General features: G+C 37.4%; 1 protein-coding gene across 1 annotated transcript; it reads right to left on the bottom strand.

Annotated features, from left to right (window-relative positions):
* Positions 1-1,847: 1,847 nt before the first annotated feature.
* On the bottom strand, positions 1,848-8,649 carry GatB (glutamyl-tRNA(Gln) amidotransferase subunit B, mitochondrial). Its single transcript, XM_028173906.2, has 5 exons — positions 7,993-8,649; positions 7,587-7,763; positions 6,749-6,901; positions 5,375-5,547; positions 1,848-2,530 (listed from the first exon to the last, which is right to left on the bottom strand). The coding sequence occupies exons 1-5, from the start codon at positions 8,377-8,379 to the stop codon at positions 1,873-1,875; spliced, it is 1,548 nt and encodes a 515-aa protein (XP_028029707.2). The 5' UTR covers positions 8,380-8,649; the 3' UTR covers positions 1,848-1,872.
* Between the last annotated feature and the right edge of the window lie 12,739 nt (positions 8,650-21,388).

Below are 21,388 nucleotides of genomic sequence, written 5' to 3'. Positions count from 1 at the left end.
AGCGCCTTCCAGTATTAATAACACCATATTCCACCAATTTTTTTTTTGTTGCTTAGATGTATGGATGAGCTCACAGCCCACCTGCTATTAAGTGGTTACTGGAGCCCATAGTCATCTACAACGTAAATGCGCCACATACCTTGAGATATAGTTCTAAGGTCTCAGTATAGTCACAACGGCTGCCCCACCCTTCAAACCGAAACGCATTCCTGCTTCACGGCAGAAATAGGCAGGACGGTGGTACCTACCCGCGCGGACTCACAACAGGTCCTACTACCAGTACCTATTATTATGAATTCGTATACAAAATTTGATAAACTCGAAATTTTTTATTTTTTTATTACTTAGATGGTTGAACGAGCTCAAGCCCCATCTGCTGTTTAGTAGTTACCAGAGCCCATGGACATTTACGACATAAATGCCACCACCTACCTTGAGATGAGTTCTACGGTCTCAGCTGACAGTACTGTACAACGACTGCACTACCCTTCAAACCAAAACGCATCACTGCTTCACTACAGGAATAGGCAAGGTTTTAGAAGTTAACTCCTCAACCGATCATCATAATAATATTATTATGAACTTTTTCAAATGCGTTGTTAAGTGTGCAGTAAAAGATATAGTAGACTGTTCATCACGAAAAAATAATATTCCTATGATTATATTGTAGATTATACAAAATATATCCTCGAGAAACAAACATTACGGGATTCAATTTAGAAATTGGTCATATGAGATCATACATGTGGTTTTCCATTACAATAGTAAAGCCCCAATCTCTATATATAAAAATGAATTGCTGTTCGTTAGTCTCGCTAAAACTCGAGAACGGCTGGACCGATTTGGCTAATTTTGGTCTTGAATTATTTGTGGAAGTCCAGAGAAGGTTTAAAAGGTAGATAAATATGAATATGCCCGGAATTAAACAAAAATAACAATTTTGTTTTCCTTTGACGTCCCTCTCGGACGGATTCCTTTTGTTTGTTTTAAGTTTATTTTATACAAAAGTTTACGTCTTTTATTTATCGATTGAAGCACTACGAAGTCTGCCGGGTCAGCTAGTTAAAAATAAAGATGTTTCGAAGTGAAAATTTATTATAGCATCATTGTGATTGTAAACGGAAATGACATTCGAAACGGAGACTCTGAAATTAAGCAAATATATATTTTATGAGACTGCCTAAATTAAATAAGCCCGGTAGCCGATTGACCTATGTGACATTTACCGATTGCGAGCTCATGAAACTTTAAAATAACTGAAACAATACTTAGTATGCCTTATTGTTTGATGTCAAAGTAGTTCATCATTAACATATTCAATCATTGTCATACCGTTTATATTGTTTTTTAAACAGTACTCTTTACCATATTATTTTACCTTAATTTCGTGCGGTTTCACAGCGTTCAATTTATAATTCTTTAAAACTTACGGACCAAACCTACGGTCAATGTCCACGTTTCAGCGCTATATGTCATGACCGGCAGCACGCAAGAAGACTTTTGTCTTTAAGCATTGCGGAATGGCTGAGTTGAAGATATGACGGAGTTTTCCAGAAAGAGAGTGTTCCAAAAATACTTAAATTGGTTTAATATTCCTGTTATAAAGAGTTGCTTTTGTAACCGTTTGGTCTTTAAGCTACAAGTCCACACAAACTACTATACCATGCTTAACCAAACTTTTGCTGGATCATGTCATTTACACTTATTTAAAAATGTGAAATTATATTTTTTATAAAGGATCGTTTGATATTTCAGTCAAATCCGTTCATCCTATTTACATGATTGACTAACAACATCCAAACATACAAACATTCACATTGTTTTTAAAGTTTTAAAAGGAAAACTCGTTTATTTCAAACACACGATATTTATTTACTTTTTCAATACCTCTTCCATTATTCTAGACGCTAAAGACATATCGAATTTATTTTGAGAATTCTTAGACATCACGCCCAACAATGCCTTCAGTACTTTCACTTTTCCTTCCTTGTATTGTTTTACTAATTTCGGATTATTTTCAATTATTTCAATACAAAATTTGGTTATTTCAGTTTCGTCACTTATCAATGTCCAGTTTCTCTCTTGAATAATTTTCGAGGGCATTATATCACTGTCCGAAGAAATTACTAGGTCGTCTAAGACATTCTTGAATACTTCCAAACTGATTTTTTTATCGAAAAACAATTTAAAAAGTTCTTTTAGCTGCCTCAATGTAATGGGACAGTCGGAAATGTCTAATTTATTTTTATTGAGCACCGTCAATAGCTCGTTAATTAATAAATTTGCTATTTTAGTGGCTCGACTTCTTTCCTCGGCCAGATCGACGAAGTATTCCAGTAAGATGGGCTCATTGACGATTTGAATCGCCGCTTCGGGACGCAACTGGTAGTTCTCTATGAGGTTCTTTCGAGAACTTTCCGGTAACTCAGGAATCTGTTCTTGTATTAAGGGCACGCTGATAACGTGTTGTGTATCGTGTATTGATTTCAAATTGACTCGTAAAGGCGGTAAATTCGGCTCTGGCATGTATCTGAAACGATAAAGGCTTTATTAGTTCTATAATAGTTGCTATAATTAATTTGGTTGTATGGTCCTTACAATAGCACAGCTCGATTACTTCCCGTGCGTGTTGTAAAAGGCGCCTAAGGGATTCAATTAAGAATGGACATTTACTGGTAGTACGGCGCATTGTAAGCCAGGTACGGTTATGGCACGACTAGATAATTTACCATTCTGCCTAATTCTGCCGCAAAGCAATTATCCGTTCGGGTGTAAGGGCCCAGTAAAGGGTGGGACGTTTATACGATACCAAAAACCACATGCCACAAGATGGCCACCCATTTATATAATGATCTATGGTTTCCGGTAAACACTTCACACCACTGTGCTTAGTGCGAGTTTTTTTTTTTAACATTCTCGATAACGTAAAAGTTAACTCAAATTTGTATGCAGTTGGAACAGCGCCCTTAGCGGCAAACGTAGGCAAAGCGTTCAACTGCATACAAATTTGAGTTAACTTTTACTAAGCATACTGGAGGATTAGTCACACAGCTAAACATTAAAAAAAAAGTTTTAAATATGTATCAAAATAAAAGCCCGATTAACGTTCCTTATTTTTTGGAAGTTAGTAAATTATAAATAACTGTAGGTAATTCAATAGAGACGCCTCCTAGTTGGCGGTCGAAAATTATTAACCAAAAATTATATGAAATTAAATTTTTAAATTGCGGTTAACGGCGCCGTAAATTAACTTGGCGACGTCATGTTGTCAATATTTCACTTGGCTAATTAAAATAGCATTTATCGTTGGCCGCTAATGATTAAAGTAATTTAGGCTAATCGAAATAATTTCGACGTGTAATAATTGAAATCGTTGATGTATTATCAATGTTTGATAATATATAATAGCAAAAACTAGAATTATTGTTAATAAAATTATTCGCATATCTAATCAATGCGAGGTGGCTTACAAATTTTTAGTCGGATCGCCTTGGACTTTGGTCGCGGATTACGAATACACAAATGCGAATTTAATTCAACATTATTAAATCAGTATTAAACTGGTTTTTTTATTGCTTTAAATAAGTAACTCACGGCCTAATCGGTTCGAAACAACATAAGTAACATTATCTCAATTTACTGGTGGTAGGACCTTTTGAGAGTCCGCACGGGTAGGTACCACCACCCTGCCTATTTCTGCCGTGAAGCAGTAATGCGTTTCGGTTTGAAGTGTTGGGCAGCCGTTGTAACTACTGATACCTTAGAACTTATATCTCAAAGTGGGTGGCGCATTTACGTTATAGATGTCTATGGGCTCCAGTAACCACTGAACACCAGGTGGGCTGTGAGCTCGCCCACCCATCTAAGCAATAAAAAAATAAAAACTTGTAATTCAGTATCGGTAAAAAAAGGTACAATCAACACATCCAGTTCATACGGATATAACATAACAACAGTTAAGATTTTTGGGGTTACGTGACTAAAACTACTGATTCTTTATAACTTAAGATATGGAAATATAACTCTGTAAGTATAATCAAACTTCAGATGGACCTCAAATCGAACGATTTTATTATTATTTTATGTTAAATAATATTAAAATTATTACATCCGCGTGTGCGTTCAACATTCAAATACAAACGTGACTCGATACTTCGTAGAATAATGTACCTGTATCAGTATTTATGAGATCAATGAAAATATTTTTTCACCATTATTAATAATTTATGTGGGTGTAACCAGAGCGCTTAATTAAAGCAAAAAAGCTCGTTTAATATTTATTTACCTTTTGAGGACACTAAACCGTATATGTTAATTTTTATTAAAAGTAGGTAGGTACCTACTTAAAAATACCACTATGGGAATTCCGTCAATATTAAATTATTTCTTTTTCAATTTTATATTTTAACAAATACTTTAGAGGCTAATAAGGTTCAAAATGACTTGCAAGTTTCACTAATTAGCAAAGTAACTACTTATTAGAATAAGTATTTACGCCTAATGAATTCTTATAGAAGTTGATGAATTTGTAATAAAGTTTTTAATTGTGTCGAATAAGGCGTTCGTTCACACAACATTTATTTATTTTTGTTTTATTATTATGTTTCCTCTATATTTAATAGGTAACACCTTAGCTGTGCTATTAGTATTGAACTGATGGTAGCTGTGCTATTAGTATTGAACCGATGGGACGGATCGTTGGTGATAACTCACTACTGCGCCGTACAAACGAAAAATCTTTTATCCATTTTTTTTTAATGATTTTGTCATTTTCAACACGAATGAAACAACAATATTTAAATAAGACTCTTAGTAAAATAGTTTATTTTTCGCTGATACATCTTAAGACTGTGGCTCTTTTTAAAATCGGCAGTATAGTTTAATTCACATTCTATCATTTGAAGTTTACCAATTAAATATATTAGGAAGACAACTATACCAATTTGGTATTAGGGGCATCTCATACTAATTAATACATATTACATATTCATTGCAAAATCTCGTTAAACCTGGTTGTAGAACGTCTTGTGAGTCTGCACGGGTAGGTACTATCACCCTGCCTATTTCTGCCGTGAAGCAGCAATGCGTTTCGGTTTGGAGGGTGAGGTAACCGTTGTACTGTAAAAACTGAGACCTTACAACTCATATTTCAAGGTGGCCTTTACGTTGTAGATGTCTATGGGCTCCAGTAACCACTTAACCGTTGGGCCGTGAGTTCGTCCACCCACCTAAACAATAAGAAAAAATTGTTTAAAATAATTAATATTCTAATAATAGGAAAACAGTCACATTGGACCCCACTATTACTCTGTGACAATCGGCAAAAAGGTTTATCGCAATGACTGAGAATAGATTCACATACTTAAATCCTCACCTATAGTCTTGTACGACTTCTTTGTCCCTCATTGGTATGGTGGCTCTGCCTACGGCGTCCCAAGCTCGCGTTTCGTTAATGATACGACCTCCATTCTCAAGCACGGTCTTCTGGCGTTCGATTTCGTATCGAACAGCGCCGGCGACGCCTCTAATTGAACCGATGTTCTTAATCTGTAGTATTATAATCGCGAATTTAATAAAATCTTACTCTTCCTATGATGATAAAACATAGCTCTTTTTTTTATTTTTTATTGCTTAGATGGGTGAACGAGCTCACAGCCCACCTGGTGTTAAGTGGTTACTGGAGCCCATAGACATCCACAACGTAAATGCGCCACCCACCTTGAGATACAAGTTCTAAGGTCTCAAGTATAGTTACGACGGCTGCCCCACCCTTCAAACCGAAACGCATTACTGCTTCACGGCAGAAATAAGCAGGGTGGTGGTACCCACCCGCGCGGACTCACAAGAGGTCCTACCACCAGTAAGCTCGACGTTAAATCGATTTTTCAAATTGTATATTAAACTAGCTGACCCGGCAGCCTTCGTAGTGCCTCAATCGATAAATAAAAGACCGAAACTTTATATATAATAAACTTAAAACAAACAAAAGGAATCCGTACGACAGGGGACACATCAAAGGAAAAACAAAATTGTTATTTTTATTTAATTCCGAGCATTTTCATATTTATCTACCTTTTAAGCCTTCTCTGGACTTCCACAAATAACTCAAGACCAAAATTAGCCAAATCGGTCCAGCCGTTCTCGAGTTTTAGCGAGACTAACGAACAGCAATTCATTTTTATACATATAAATAGATAGATTATTAAAACTTTCGCCCAATAATCGAAATTCGATAATAACCACAGAAACTACTGATAGTTTAGACTATATTGACATAATTTCATGAGTCTCCTTAATGAAATGGCCCTGAAATATGGACAGACTGAATATAGCTAAATCGTTATCTATACCTTATTATTTGACTATAAAATCTTATAAAACTGATATAAAAAGTACAAAGGCAGAAACTTGTATTCATACTAAGTTATTACTGATTCATCATGGAAACTACGGGACTGGACTGACGATGTCCTGTACACACATCTTAAAACCGAAAATTTCAAACAGCTGAATAATTCATAATAATCTGGACTGTTTTGATGAATTTAAAAAAAATATTACAATAATCAATTGTGAATCTAAACCATTCTCGAACCTACCTACTGGAATGCACACAAAAAATTTCATCAAAATCAATCCAGCCATTTAGCAGGAGATCACTAACATACACATGGGCAGACGATTTGCATATATTAAGATGAGAAAAAATAATTGAACGGCCCTATGTAGTAACAAAATTAATACAAACCTCAGTTCGAGTAGATAAGGGATCTCCTGGATGTCGTATAGAAACATTAGCATCAACACGTAGTGCGCCCTCTTCCATCCGACCTGTACATGCCCCAAGACGCTGCACAATCAATACCAATTCCTTGACCAAAGCTGCAGCTTCTTCGCCATCCTTTAAAGCAGAAACATACTCATTAGAATTTTTAATAGCAAGATATCCCCTTTATGGTTATCTGGCTCCAAGCTAAGATATGCTTCTTCTAGAACCTCACAACTGATATACATATATACATTTACAAGTTTAAATTTATACACATAGACCTAGTGCGCGTAGTGCACACAAATGTTTATCCTGAGTGAAACTAAAACTCACAGCCCGGAGCTTAGCAGATAGCGATACTAGTCACTGGTAGTTGGTCAAATTATAAGCTGTTACAGATTTAAAGAGAAGTTTCATTATTTTCATCAAAACATGTTTGAGTGAAATTTAAAATTTGGCCATTTTATTTATTTATTGTGTGAATGTAAACGGTAAACTTATCCCAAAAACATCACAATGAGATTACTACTACACTACGGGTAGCGGCAATCTCATTATGATGAGTTACCGGGATTTATGACATAAATATTAAATCTTAATTGTATAATTAATTATGCAAATCATAATCACTGAAGGTTTCATTTTTATTACAATATGTTATTGTGGAAGTATCGTAGACATAAGTTAGGTACATATTTTGTTAGAAAAACTGGTGACTCCTTCAAAATTTTATAGTCATATTATGATAACAGGTATTTTCAGCTGAAGGTCCAGGTGTCTTGTCAATGGCTTCATCAGTTTTTGTGTATGTACTGACCTGTAAATCTGGTTCAAATACAACTTCTATGAGTGGAGCCCCTGCTCTATTCAGGTCAACTAAGCTTCTTTTAAGTTCTGCATCATGCAGAGATTTCCCACTGTCTTGTTCCAATTGAATTTGTTTTATTTTTGAGCTTTTCTTGTAAGGCTTTTTGTGGAATCCTGGTGTGAATACCTGAGAAAATAAATAAATTTTGATCCATGATAATGAATGTTAAAATTAATGTAATAGTAATGTTCTGTATTGTAAAATAATTAACGATTTCTTTCTTGGTAATCTAAAGTAGATTAGACTGTACTTTGAGATTTGATAAGTGTCTAAAACTATAGGTTTCAAAATTGGAATAAAAATGTACCTAAATGTAAATGTACATAGACATCATTTTTGAAAGCAGATAGTTCACCTGAAAATTAATAACGCCATCACTTGCCAGAGGAGCCCGCTGCTGAGTAATCTGATAACCAGCGGGCAAGTCAGCATAAAAATAATGTTTTCTATCAAAACTTGATACTTCGTTCACTTTGCATGAGAGCGCTAATGCTGTTTTAATGCCAAGTTCCACGCACTTTCTATTTAATACTGGTAATGTACCTGGTATGGCTGCATCGAATAACGAAACACAACTATTGACAACTCCACCGAATGTATTTTGAGCGCCCGAAAAAAGTTTCGAATTTGTGTTCAACAGTGCGTGCACTTCTAACCCAACTACACTTTCCCATTTGTTAAAACTGGTTGAATGACTACGATTGCACATTCGAAGACTCTTGTAATAAATAAAACGGTACATCTTTTGGAAACCTTACAGTTCTTCATTTATATCAACAAAGTAGAAACATAAAATAATATATTAAGTCTGAGTTGTTTATTGTAATCCCGTAATAATTTACTGTGATAACTAAACTTTATATTTAGTATTAAGGAGATCAGCTGTTATTGACCTGACCATGTTTTGACACATATTTCTTTGACATTTGACAAATAGAGCTCCCTAATTCTCAACCGTTATTAGAGTCACGGTAGCCACAGAACAATGCCAGACTGTTTCATGTTCAGGCTCGCAGTACGCACTATATGATTTTATAAAATGGAGGGGGGTAATATTTTATTTTATTCTAGTAGTTTAAAAGATAATTTCGATTGTTACACAATATAATACTGACCTATACAAATATGTATTAATTCATAATTGTGCACTTACCGATTAAAATTTGAATGTAGGAAGCACGAAGTGTAGGTTTGAGGAACGGTCTTTAGCAAATTAATATAAAAAATATAAGTAAGTTTATCTTAATTTAATAAGTTTAAATTAATTTTGAAATTGCATTGATGACTTGACTAAATACTTAATAAATAATAAAATAAGGCTAATATCACATTTTGATTTTTTTTAAGATCTTTGTTAATAAACAGCAAGTCCAGTTACAACTTCAAACAAAAATGAGAAGAGGTAAAGGACGACAAAAGCCAATGTAGCCTCTGCAATCGAATACATTTTTAATGGATCTTTAATTAAAAAGATTTCAATATATAGTTATGAAATTCCGCGTAGGAATTAGCGAGCGAACGTCCTACTGATTGCACGACTGAACGAAGTATAGCTGTGAAACAAAACAACGCTGGCACTTTAGAGAAAACCTTGACTATTGATATACGACTAAATTATAAATGTCGTTCATTGTGTATAAATTAATTGTTAATGCATACATGGTGAATTATTTTCATTTGCGCACACACTAATCAATAAAGTAAAACGAAATTTATTACGTCTGCTAAATAAGTACTATTGATATTGTGCTATCGCGAGCACGTTCGTGGGCCTGTCTATACACGCCTACTGCTTTATCCATACGTAGGTAGCACAATAATTACATTAGTAAACGTAAACCTAAAACGTTCTAGAAACTTTTCTTATAATATATTTATATATATTTAAAAAATATAATATATAAAACAAAGTTATATACAATTACTTAAATCATAATCAAAACGATTAAAAATAAAATATATTAGTATTTGTTGAAAAGTCCCTGTCACCACAAGGTAATTAAAAACCTGACTGCATATCGACAACTTAGCTGATAGAAAACATTCGAGATGTACCTATGACAAAAACTGGACTGACTAATGGAAATTTATAACATCATTAAAATTTACTTAGTTATTAAACACTTTATGCTAAGCTATTCCTATTGCCTATTGGTGAAATGTATCATGATGAATGTTGAGAATGTCATCGTGTAAGTAATATGAAAAAATATATTTGTCGCATCCGGGTCAATAGTTCGGAATATCAACGATACACAAACGTCAAAGTGACAGAATGGCCGTGTCGTGGTTGACGACTTTTAGTAATATTAAGACGGTGGTTTTGATTATTATTTTAAATGATGAAATGTTGTTTTGATAAATATCACAAAATGAAGGGTAGACTACGTAACGCCACAGTTATAAAATGGCGGTACGTGGACAGAGTCGTGGCATTCCGTGTCAGACAGTCATTCATTCCGTATCAGACAGTCATTCCGTCCGTCTCAGTCAGTGAGTCTCTGTCGGTCAGTCAGTCAGTCAGTCGGTCTGTCGGTATGTGCAACGAAACTGTCGGTTTATCCTGTCATTGTGAAAGTTGTGTGTGTTGAGTTTCAATAATTATTATTGAAAAGTTTTATTGACTAAACTGAGTTCAATCGAATACGAGTGATGACGAAACTACCGCTCAGCCATCCATGGCGCCGCCTCCGACATATTTATATACAACTGAAACATAGACTAAACAATCATTGGTCGGAAACCTCTGCTTTTTGTCCAGTTGTATTTGTCACGACGGTCGGCATCTACAGGTCGAATCCTACTGGTGCGATGAGGGCACGGAGGCTGTGCTCAGTCACGTCCACGTCGCTGTCCCAATGTGACATCCCGTCATCGGCCAGATTTTTTTTTTCCTTCTTAAACTGATAGCCTTGAGCGGCTATTTCAGCGTAACCTTAACTAGTAGGTGAGCTCACAGGGCTCAAACCTGACGACGTTGCTAAAACGAACCCTAGCAAGAGCCGTGCTTCGTAGAATCTACCACCAGATCGGAAACGCGACCCACTGAGAAGATCCGGTGAGAAACTCAGTGGGCTGTGTCTGAGGGTTTCGACCAGTGCTTCTTCTGCGTCGCCCGGGAAGTAAAGATTCCTAAGTTACGAGTCAACAAATTCAGAAGAATCGAATCGTTTCGACAGCTCGCATTCTGGTCGGGGAATTATCCAGTTGTCTAAGTCGTAATTCCAACAAGGCCAATCAAGTTTGAAACTTCTGAGGCAGCAACCAGCAGTGGAGGTGGCGCCTTCCGCAACACTGTAGGCAGCGGCTTGGCTCTGCCCCTGGCATTGCTCAAGTCCATGGGCGACGGTAACCACTCACCATCAGATGGGCTCGTCTGCCTACAAGAGATAAAAAAAAAACAGTATAACTACCCCTCTCGCGCAGAAGTACCAGCTATTTGTTAGCGGGTATTATTAGTAAGCAATTACTAAAGTATCCAGTTATTAATTAATAAATAAATCTTAATTAAACAATCAGAATAAGTTAACAATCTACGACTAACATATTCATGCCTTAAAACAAACTATATAGGTATTGTAAAGCAACCTACTCTCATATTAATGAACCATTGTGTTCAGTAAATGTTTTTGTCATTATATGTATGTATATACTTAGCATAAGACCAGGTTAATAGTATAAAATTTTATAACTATGTATATACAAAGTAATAAACACGGAATTAAATATTTAAAATATGTATTACAATTGCGGTAAAAAAAATATAATATTATATCTAAAGAAACTAATCGCATTTATATCATTATCAAAGGCAAATTAGGCAAAGCGATATGTCATGTTATTATCATATCTACACACTGCAAATCACAATAACTTATTAACCACACACTGCAAATCTTATACAATAATTTATTAACCAAGAATTTAGGCAGTTAGGCATAAAATAAAACTACAATATTATCATTTCTACACTAATGATGTTTTCAAACTTGAGTCGTTAGTGAAATTCCAACAATGGTTAATACTGTATCAAGAAATGTATGACGTCTTTTCATAAAAAAAAAAACTAGCCTGCGAATACGCAATATTTAAACCAAACAAAAACAGTTGAGCACTCGGAAAAAACTCAAATACAAAGCAAAAACAAACCTATCGAAATTATTATTCTAAACTATACGAAATCTTATCTTATTACAAAAAGACACACAGGTAGGTGTTTGTCAAATAATTTTCATTTTGATAATAAATTGAACCCGGATATTATATAATTGCGCGTAATTCTCGGCAAGTTTTATCAATCTTAAATCTAAACACACATGGAAAATTACTCCTGATTGAAACAAAACATGTTTTTCCTCTTTATTCTTAAAATATTGAAAATCCTGCAATATTATTACTATTATTTCTCACTATACTGAGTGTTTTTTTTAACTGACTTCATATTAAACAAAAATATGGTTCATAATTCTAAATAAAAACTTCGATTTTATCAGAAAATTTTCAAGTGATTAATTATACGTAAAGGTATTAAATTGTTAAAATGAATCTACTAGATCATTGTGTTCAACCACACACAGCAATACTACAATATCTCAACATTTTCCCAAAATCCTTAAATTGGACAAAATAATCCATGTAAAGTGTATTGTTTAAGAAAATGTTATTCTTAAATTTCTTTATTTCTTGATAAAGTATAACTTGCAGGGGGGGCATAGCGTAAATTTCATATATTACCCATACAATTAAAAACACACACCAAATTTACATTCTTTTATAGTGGCCTTTAACAATTATAAAATGTATAATTAATAAATGAAATCGCATAATTAATAAGTGAATAAATACATTATAAAATTCATCATTACCACGCTTTTATTAGCTTGATATTTATGTATATACATATTACTGGTGGTAGGACCTCTTGTGAGTCCGCGCGGGTGGGTACCACCACCCTGCCTATTTCTGCCGTGAAGCAGTAATGCGTTTCGGTTTGAAGGGTGGGGCAGCCGTCGTTACTATACTTGAGACCTTAGAACTTGTATCTCAAGGTGGGTGGCGCATTTACGTTGTGGATGTCTATGGGCTCCAGTAACCACTTAACACCAGGTGGGCTGTGAGCTCGTCCACCCATCTAAGCAATAAAAAAAAGTACGTTTCTTTGTATGTAACGGAATCTGAACGTTAATTTTTACTGACTTCAAGATGTCCGATTAACTTAAAAAACTGCACGCGTAGGTATTAAGCTCCCATGAAAAGACAACAATTTTATAACCTTACTCTAATATCATAAACAGTCAATACTAACAGAATGAAAAAAAGGAATCTAAAATACTTAGTTACATAATATATTATTTAGAGCAAAAAGTTTGCACTCGACGCATTGCATTTTTTCTACTATAGAAGAGCTCATGGCTTACATGAGACATTATAAGATAAACGCCGCCACCCACCATGTGACATGTGTCACTCAATCAATTGTGTACATTACTGTACATTAACGACAATCGTATCCTTAAAACTGAAACACAAATTTTGCTTTCATTTATTTATTTTCCGATAAAGGTTTCATTGAATTAGTTAAACGTTTTGAATCTCATTATCACCCTCATCGTCAATAAAAGTCGTTTTTTTTTTGTTGCACTGGCAGCTAGAATCAATAGCTTTTTTTTTAAATCACATGTTTATTTTATTTTCTTGCACGCCTTTTCTTACACGCCCCCAGACGGCCTTGTGTACTTAGCGCAGCTGTACCGATATTTGTTTGAAGGTACTTTTGCCGTCTAGACAAAATTTATCAAAATAGGTCACACACGTTATGTTAATAAATATTGAGTATAAAATATTGTATTCATATGAAATTTTCACAAAGCGTTACGTGGCGTTACAATGTGATTAGCAATATTATCTTATCACAATAAAACGTTTTGTCGGCTGCAGGGTGTCCTTACCCTTACAAAATGTAAGATTTTAAATGCTCGAAAACATAATTTCGTTCGATCAAAATGTAATTTTATAACCACACAGTATTACACAGCCCTACTAACACATTTAAATCGATCACTTTATTATCAAAGCATAGGCTGTAAAGTTAGAGATCCCGAAGGCAAAATCTTAAAAAAAACTACAATTATGCATTTGAAATCAACATTAAATTCATTGCCGTTCTGCTTATTGATTTTTGCACTCATTAATCTATACCTAAGTGTTTGTATTAGCATAAGTTGTACGAATCTTTATATATAATAGATTTTTCTGCCCACCTGTACTTTAGCATTTGCGTCAGCTACATAATATGTGTACTTAGATTTGATTAATAAATTCACTCCGCTACTTAAATTTTTTTGTTTGTATTGTCCGTAAACTTCGATAAATACTAAACATGAAAGATTCAAAACTTATTTTAAATAAAACTATTTTTTCTCAAGCAGTTTAATTTATATTCACAGAAGTAATTCATATAAGATAAATAGGAATTTGTATGTTTAATATACTTTTACATTAACCATCTTGGTTTTTTATTAAACAAATACATGGGACGTTAGCCCATAACGTCGGCTCGTCGAGTTGCCCGCCCCGCAACGTGTCGCAATAGTGATAGATTCAGTCGCCAAACAGCTACCTTTGTACTATTAGGCGTCATAAATGGGATAAAGGACTCATATAATAGGTATAAAGACCTCCTCCAACCGCTGCTATTGCGTCCCCATCTTCCATCCATCGTAAAAGTTATGATAGAACAACATATTATTATTTTGACGATCCCATAAAGAGTGGTATATATTAAGTAAATTAAACGGCTCGGAAGGCGTAATGCATTCTAGTTTGTAGCGATTCCGATAATTTGAGCTTTGAACAAACAAATTGGTGTGATTTCTGTAAATGTTCGCTTTATTTGGTCGGTAATATAACTGCATATATATTATATTTTATAGCTTCCATGGTCATGTTCCTTTTCATTCTTTTCATATCAACCCAATTAATATTTACACTTTGATAAAACTTCCGTTAATTACTCAATTAACACAATGTTTCGTGCGAGTTTATAAATTTTTTCTATTAACTATTCATAAAATTATGCATTCAAGGAAATGACTTTATACATATAACCATGAAGATTTTATATGTGATATACAAACCTAGATTTTTATCGACGAAAATATTTGGCTTCGAATTAAAATTGAATGGACAAGATACAGAATGCTAAACTGGATCAATAACAGCTTCGTCTCAGATTTACATACTTACTTACAGTAAATAAGCCAAAGAGAATGTTTGGAACGTGTTAACAGTCAAGAAACAAGTTTAAGTATAAACAAAGAGGTACAAGTATTGTAGAAGCTTCAATCCGAATTTTCCCAAGTTTCAATAAAAAATCGATATAAAAATAATAAGAATTCCTAACCTATGTTACTATTTGTAATCAATAGATATAACTTTATTACTTCGTTCGCAGTATTTGATATACTTTTTAAATATGAGTCAATAAATAAATAAGTGAAGTGAAGTGAAGTGAAGTGAAGTGAAGTAAATAAATAAGTGAATAAGTAAATAAATAACTAAAGCTTGGTAAGCAGCGGCTTGGCTCTGCTCCTGGCATTGCTGAAGCCCATGGGCGACGGTAACCACTCACCATCAGGTGGGCCCTATGCTCGTCTGCCTACAAGGGCAATAAAAAAAAAGAGTTGATGACCCACCTGGTTTTAGTGGTAGTATGGGACGCCATTATTATCACAAGTTAAATTCCATCTTGAGACTCTTCCATCAATAATAGTATTATTGATCGAAGTTGAGACTGAAAGCAGTCCCAATGTTTAGGTTGCCCGACACTTCAAACCAGTAACGTTCGCGGTAGAAATAGGTAACCCCTTTTGAGGTCGCAGTAGGCCCTACCACCAATTTTAATGTCTGAAATGTCAAATCGAACATGTAATAAATGAAAATAAAATTGGGTTTTCGTTATTGATGTTATTAAATTACAATTTTCAACATAAAAACTAATGCTCGGCGTTTAATATTTAATTTATTATTCTGATCGTTCTTATTATCTTTCCTTTTTATCTGTATGTTTCTTGGTATGCTCGGTACAAATTTTGAAATTAATTTCAATCGAGCTTCACGGTGAACTAGAGATTGAACAATTTGGAACATTGCTGGGAACTTCTTACAACATTATGGACAATGTAAAATTAAGTACGAGTAATACATTTCATTTCACACACGCGCCCAAAAATTACTATTGACGCGAAAAGAACTCATTTATGCTAGATGCTTGTCAAATTGTTACACGTGCATTAATTTTTATCACCTATAAACAATTCTAGATTAATCGACAGCTCTATATCTATTAGAATTATCGATAGATATTGTAATGCATATTGAAGTAAATAAGCGAAATACATATAAATCGTTTATTTGAAAATATTTCCTTGAAGATTTCGCGGCCTTTCATTAAAACATGACTTATTAATATTATAATATACTAGCCTTACTCGCCCGCTTCGCTGGGCATTTAAAATTAATATTATTATTTATTGTCATTATTATTAGGGAGTCCACTCATATAAATATTAGCTTATCCATTAAGAACGTATATTTTCTACATGGATACCAAGTTTCAAGTCAATCGGATAATCGGATGCATGGTTCAGTAGTTATAACGGAAAATCCGTAAAAACCACTGTAGATTTATACATAGTCAGGTCATAAATTCTGTCACATGTTTAATGTAAAATAATTGAAACAAGTTTATTCATTATGTAACCATTCATATACCAAAATGAACTTAATAAAACATAGATTCTTATGACACTAAAGTTTATTCAAAATGACCTCCGTGATTTTGAATACAGGCTTTCAATCTGCGCGGCCAGTCGTCTATCCAGGCACGAACGAGCTCCATGTCAATATCGGCGGCTGCCTTAATCAAGGATGTCTTGAGTGACTCCAAATTGGGATGAGGCTTTGAGCACGCCTTTTCCTCCAAGTGTTGCCATATCTTGTAATCTAACGGATTCAAATCTGGACTGGAGGAGGGCCAGTCTTCGTGCCGGATGAAGTCGATTTCACGCGCCGCCAGCCAGTCTTGTGTGCTCTTCGCTCTATGAACTGGCGCCGAATCTTGTTGGAATAGCCAGTGCCTGTTATTGAAGATGGTATGAGAAACAGGTACCACAAGGTTCGTCAGGACTGTATTTTGATACACAACTGCATTCGTTTTTACACCTTTCTCACAAAAATGTACCTCTGTTAAGCCCCAATAAGAAACTCCCAACCATACCATGAGCGAGGATGGAAAATGACCTCGTTGGACACGCGGAATACGGTTGCTCGCTTCTTCATTACTGTGTGCGTACACCTTATCATTTTTTTTGTTGTAGCTCTCTTCTACGGTAAAAAATTTTTCATCCGAAAAAAGAATTTCTCGATATTTTTTTCCCGCGTACCGCTTCAACAAAGCGCGGCATCTCTTCAGTCTCAGGTCCATTAGACGAGCATTCAAACGATTTCCTGTTTCTCTTTGATATGCCCGAAGCCCTAAGTCTTCATTTAACACCCTTTTCACCGTGGTTCTGCTTAACCCCATCTGAAGGGCCAACAGTTTTTGCTTATGTTTGGGATTTCTTTGAATTCGCGCCTTCACAGCTTTTATCACTGTTGGAGTCCTAACAGACCGAGGGCGACCACTTCTTGACCTGTCATCTACACTAGAGTCTTCATTGTATCGTTTGATGGTACGATAAACGAATCTTTTGGTTATATTCAAATTTTTCAGTATGTTAAAAATTTGAATTGGCGCGTAACCGCAACGATGCAACGCAATAACTGCAACACGGTCTTCTTTAAGCGTCCACTCCATATTTAAAAATGAGTAAAATTCTAAACGTATACTATTTTTATTTTCATGAACAATTCGAAATTCGGGTTCAATAAACTTTTTTGTGGCCAGCATTCTAAAAGAAAAGTTTTTACTGTGTGACAATACTTATGACCTGACTAGGTATATTAGTATAGATTAAATATATAAAAGTTTTTTTTTCAACATAGATGTGGCTCGCAAAATATGAAGCATGTTTATTGCATAAACGAAAATTTTCTTCACTATCATCACGTTCGTACCTATACGACTGCGAAACATTTTCAGCAAATATAACTACACATCTATACTAATATCATAAAGAGGAAAGATTTGTTTGTTTGTTTGTATTGAATAGGCTCCGAAACTACTGAACAGATTTGAAAAATTCTATCACTGTTTGGAAGCTATACTATTCCCGAGTGACATAGGCTATAATCTTATTTGAAAAAAATTAGGGATCCTAACTGAGACTCCAATAATATAACCAAAGGTGTAAAAAAAATACCTAAAATATATTTTTTTTTTTTATGATTGAAAGTTTACTGGTGGCCCGAAGGCCTTTCCAGTTTCACCAGGACAGGTGGGCGAGCAAAGGCTCAGCCAAGAGGGGTGGGATTTGCTAACAACTGCCCGAGCGCCTCCGAAGGAGACCTAACAACTCAAGAGCAATTGTTTCGCGAATGAATCTACTACCGGATCGGAATCGCGACCCGCTGAGAAGATCCGGCGAGAAACTCAGCGGGCTGATGCATGGGTTAGGTTGCACGTCGACCTCTTTGTCGAGTTCGACGAGTACGGTTACCGGGGTCCCTAAGCCTGCCCCTAGTATTAGAGCTGAAGGCATCTAATGCAAAGGTTATTGGATCTGATGGATCCGTAAGGACGTGTCTAGGGCGTCGACGGTGACTGGCTCCTGCATGATCAGGATTCGGGGAGTAGTCAGCGGCGGCAACGATAAGGCGATTATCATGACGCATAGCCTTATCGAAGTATCGTTCCGACGCTGACTTCATGTATTTCCGAATTGATTCGAGGCCCAGGTCGTCGTGTAGGTCAACGTTCCTCACGAACCACGGAGCCCCGACAGCTAACCTGCAAAAGCGGGATTGTAGGGATTGGAGGGTGTCTATGTGTGTGCGGGCCGCGTGAGCGAACACCACACTCGCGTAAGTCATGACGGGCCTTATGCAAGTTTTGTAAAGTGTCACCTTGTTCCGAAGGGACATTTTACTCCGCTTACAGATCATGGGGTAGAGTCTACCGAGAATAAACGCGGCACGGTCACGGACTGATTTTATATGCGGGCGGAATGTCATCGATGCATCCAGGGTAACGCCCAGGTACTTGACCTTCCTGGCCCAGGGTATGGGTTGTCTAAAGAGAGTAATCGGGGGTGTGAGATTCCTCCTCCTAATCCGGGAGGAAATCCGTGTGGAGCTTCCCCTCTGAAATAGCACCGCAGTACTTTTCGCTGGGTTGATGTCTATGCGCCATTTTCGGAACCACTGTCCTAGGGCTAGGGCTGCGCTCTGAAGCTTCTTCGCGATTAGGGACTTATTTCTACTAGAATAGTAAACAGTCGTGTCGTCGGCGAATAAAGCTAAATGGGTCGGCGGCGACCGGGGAATATCGTTGACGAATAAGCTAAATAGGAGGGGTGAGAGGACAGAGCCTTGCGGGACTCCAGCTGTGAGAGGTCGTGGGGAGGAGCGGGTTCCCTCGACTCGATATCGAAAAGAGCGGTTCGACAAGAAGTCCCGTATGATGAGCACGAGACTATCCGGCACGCCCATGTTGAATAGTTTGAAAATCAAACCATTGTGCCAGACTTTGTCGAACGCTTTTGCGACGTCGAAGAAGAGAGCTCCCGTGTATAACGGTTTTGGTCGATTAAGCCCCACAAGAATGTGCTCCGTGAGGCGGTGCACCTGTTGAACGCATGAGTGATTTGTACGGAATCCGAATTGTTCATCGATGAGAATGCCCTTGGATGAGACGAAGTCTCTGAGGCGTTTGTAGAGCAGACGCTCATACAGTTTGCCTAGAGACATGAGGAGGCTAATCGGGCGGTAGCTCGTCGGATGATTTTTTGGTTTACCGGGTTTATGTATACCGATAACGTCCGCTTCTTTCCACACCGCGGGAAAGATACAGTTCGCCATAGCGGCATTGAAAATAGATGCCAACATCACGATGAGTTGGACGGGTAGAAGTTTAATAACGCGGTTAGATATACCGTCGGAACCGGGAGCCTTGCGAGGACGTAGGTCTTTGATCAAGTCTTTAACTTTTATCGGGGTGACGGGTGGTAACGCATCCGATGGTGGCAAGGAGGCTCTGCGTTCTACCTCACTGTCTACTAATTCTACATGAACAGGGTCCATGGATTGAGTGCTGGGCGTGCACTGGGTTTGCAATGTATCGGCCAGCAGCTCTGCTTTTTCGTCATCATCGAACGCCGCGAGTCGGCCTGAGGGGCCTACGAGGGGGGGCATAGTTACTACCGTATCCGATTTGAGAGTACGAGCTAAGCGGTAGTAAGACCTTTGGGAGGGCACAAATCCTTCTAAGAAATCAGACCATCTGGCATCTCGGACTTCGGCGATGCGAGACTTTACGTCGCGTTGTAGGGCACGCATTCGAATACGATTTTCCGCGGTAGGATACCTGTCGTAGGCGCGTATCGAGGCGTTCTTAGCTCTAAGGAGTTCCCTAATATCGTCGGACAATTTGAAGCGGTGAAGGAAGTCCTCCGCTACAACTTGTTTCGATGACCTATCTAATGTCGAGGTGATGTGTGACGTTAAGATGTCTATGGCTTCAGCGGTATCCTGAGGAGACGGGATAGAGTCCTGGTTAAACGGGAGCCATGGTGGATCAGATTCAGCCAGGCTGATGCCCAGCGTGTGCCAATCCACCACAGTCCTCGTGACGGGAACGGAATCGGGAGCGCGACCGAGCTTCATAACGACGGGACGGTGGTCTGAATCTAACTCTGAAACTACTTCGATCGAGTGTAAGCGCAGAGTTACGTTTTTTAATAACGCTATGTCGAGTATATCCGGGCGATGCGCGATGTTTAGCGGGTAGTGAGTCGGGGTTAGCGGAGCGACGATATCGAAGGCGAAATCATCGACTAACGCGTCAAGCCGCCTGCCATTCGGGGTTGTGGTGTGTGAGTTCCACCTGATGTGTTTACAATTTAGGTCGCCCGCCAGAATGACAGAGCTCCCCATACCGAGCAGCGCCTCGATATCACTGCTTAGAACGATCTTATCCGGTGGAAGATAAACGGACGCGATAACGATCGGCGCGTGTCCCGTCAGTGAGATTCGGCACACTGATGCTTCGATATTAGCGAGCGCGGGAGGATCGAGCGGGACGCAATGCAGGGCTCTTCTATAGTAAATGACGGTACCACCACCACGGGCAGAGAGCCTGTCGTTCCTGACCATGTTATAGTTCGCGATTTTAGGGTCACGGCGCGCGGGCTTAAGTAGGGTCTCCTGCACTAAAAAGATATCAATTTGATGGTCACGCAAAAAGTCAGAAACCTGATCACGTTGATTTGCGAGACCGTAAGCGTTAAAAAATCCTATCGTTACGGATAGGGGCTTTATTCTACTTATATACGCCATTGATTACCGGCGGAGTGAGGGGAGGACGTACGTATTTAATGACGCGTATACGTCGGCGTATTCTTGCACAACGGCGATAAAGTGTTGTGCAGTGGAGGCAGCGCGAATGGCGTCGCCCAAAGCGTTAACGCGCTCAAAGTTGATCGACTGAAAGAAGTCGATCGCTAAAGCGAGATTTTCGGACGCGGTCGGAGGGCAAGTCGCGGGAGAGGGACGAGTCGCGGGGGCGGGACGAATCGCGGAGGAGGGAGTTGTAG

This window comes from Bombyx mandarina, chromosome 19 (genome assembly GCF_030267445.1).
Source record: "Bombyx mandarina strain Sakado chromosome 19, ASM3026744v2".
Taxonomy (NCBI): Eukaryota; Metazoa; Arthropoda; class Insecta; order Lepidoptera; family Bombycidae; genus Bombyx; species Bombyx mandarina.
Note: the sequence above shows the minus strand (reverse complement) of the source record. Positions and strands in the feature narration are given on the sequence as shown.

Bases quoted from the DNA above. Each gene is read 5' to 3' on its own strand.
- GatB (XM_028173906.2), bottom strand. From the start codon at position 8,379: ATGTACCGTTTTATTTATTACAAGAGTCTTCGAATGTGCAATCGTAGT. The intron at 6,902-7,586 runs GTCAGTACATAC...TCTGCTTTAAAG, and splicing joins TATTTGAACCAGATTTACAG to GATGGCGAAGAAGCTGCAGC. The intron at 5,548-6,748 runs GTTTGTATTAAT...ATAATACTACAG, and splicing joins CCTTATCTACTCGAACTGAG to ATTAAGAACATCGGTTCAAT.